The following is a 1,936-nucleotide window of genomic DNA, read 5'->3' as shown; positions in this document are numbered from 1 at the left end:
GAGAGCGAGAGAGAAAGAGAGAGAGAGAGAGCGAGAGAGTGCAGCGTGCAGCAGCAAGGCAGACAGAGGAGAGAGAGAGGAGTCGTCATAGAGAGAGAGAGAGAGAGAGAAGGAGGTAAATGGAGAGGGGAGGAGGTGCGAGGAGAAAGAAGAAGTTGGGCGTTGCAGCTCTACAGAGCTGAAACATCTCGTAACTCTGAGGAGGAGAGAGCAAAGAGGAAGGAGAGAGAAGAGAGGAGCGAGTCGCCAGAGGAGAGAGGAGGAGAGGAGCTGAACGACAAGGAGGTGAGAGAAAAAAAACAGATTCAAGGAGGAGAAAAAGAGGAGAGGAGGAAGAGTCGGAGGCAAGCTGTCGAAGAGGAAGACCGAGAGAGCAGGAGGAGCAGGAGCAGGAGGAGGAGCAGGAGGAGGAGGCGCCATGGAGGAGGACATCAGGAAGCAGGGGATGGTGTACCTGCAGCAGCAGAGGTTTGGGAAGGTAAGAACTACATCACTCAGGCCACACGGGCAACTGTTTTCTCATGCAGCTCAATGAAGTTCAGTGAAAATCGTCTTCTGGAACCGTGAGTGTTCCTGGTGACCATGGCAACAGCTGAGATCTAGTTTGGCTCGGAGGCTTCAGGCGTAACGAGGCAGCGAGACGCCGGCGCTCGGCTGCAGCTCTGCGCTGCTCAGACAGAGCTGCATTTAGAGGGAGAACCATCCAATGAAAAGCAAGACCTGGGTTTGCATCATCATCATCATCATCATCATCATCATCATCATCATCATCATCAGTGCAGTCAAAGATCCATTTGCAACATGCAGCAAAACTGCATGGAAGCTGCTCTGAGTGCAGCGCTGACGAGAAGCCTGGACCAACTCTAACCCTACGTTATTATTACTGTGTGTGTGTGTGTGTGTGTGTGTGTGTGTGTGTGTGTGTGTGTGTGTGTGTGTGTGAATATCAGGTGGCTTCTTCCTGGCTCAAGGTTACGATGTGGACGTTTCCTGCAGACACTACCTGCCGGATCTACTTTCCCACTAAAATAAGAAAACAACAAGGAGAAGAAAAGAGACATTTAATTTCCCCGGAGCGTGGACCGGCCCTGCTGTTGGGGTTCCGTTGTTCCGTTGCGGTTCCTGACCTGTCGGTTCTGTCGGTTCTGTCTGAACTGTTTGGGAGGCACAGCTAGAACCTGGTCTAACAGCTGAACTCTCACTTTCAGCACACAAACCAGCCTGTTTGGCATCATATCCTTGAGCCAGGAAGAAACGACCTGATCCCGTCACTCAAAACTGGAATCAGTCACAAAACCAGTTCCAGGTGCTGCTGGTCTCTGCTGGTCTCTGAGCTCAGACTGGGATTTTATTCTGGGAGCTGCTCTGCTGTGGAAGTGAAGGGACAGACACAAACACAGTGTTGTGGATCAGCACCATGTGGACTCACACACACACACACACACACACACACACACACACACACACGCATGCACACACACTCGCCTCCACTGACACTGACTGCCGTTAGCATTAGCATCGCAGCGGTGTGTGTGTGTGTGTGTGTGTGTGTGTGTGTGTGTGTGTGTGTTGACACTGAGGAACGTTCCTGCTAAGCCTCTGCAACAATGAGCTGAAGCTTGTTGCCACCAGTGAGCAGTCACAAATTCAGCGCCGTGCTCGAGGGCACATCGGCAGCACATGTGACTGTGACCCGTGAGCCCGGTCACACCCCCGGATCCGTCCCGTCAACCCTGAGCTCGTTGGTCCGATCTCAGACACACAGGAAGAGGCAGCGCAACAAGAAATGACCCAAAAGTTTGAAAAGAAAAAGGAAGTCAAGTAAAAAAGGAAAAACAAAAGAGGAAATTATCTGATGTCTCACCGCCCAAAAAAAAGGCCTGAAAATAAAAAATAAATGTTTTTTTTTTTTTTTCAGTTGAATTCTGTTGACCCA

The 1,936-nt window shown here is 50.8% G+C and overlaps 1 protein-coding gene across 1 annotated transcript in view; it reads left to right on the top strand.

The window, feature by feature from the left end:
• The first annotated feature begins 381 nt into the window (after positions 1-381).
• Positions 382-1,936, top strand: part of dok2 (docking protein 2) — an 18,512-nt gene continuing 16,957 nt past the window's right edge. The window contains exon 1 of the mRNA XM_030059507.1: positions 382-478. Coding sequence (XP_029915367.1) covers positions 419-478 — 60 coding nt within the window. The 5' untranslated portion in view covers positions 382-418. The remainder of the gene's footprint in view (positions 479-1,936) is intronic.

Source organism: Myripristis murdjan, chromosome 9 (genome assembly GCF_902150065.1).
Source record: "Myripristis murdjan chromosome 9, fMyrMur1.1, whole genome shotgun sequence".
In the NCBI taxonomy this organism is placed as follows: domain Eukaryota; kingdom Metazoa; phylum Chordata; class Actinopteri; order Holocentriformes; family Holocentridae; genus Myripristis; species Myripristis murdjan.
The sequence above is the reverse complement of the archived record's forward strand: the minus strand, read 5'-3'. Positions and strand labels throughout refer to the sequence as shown.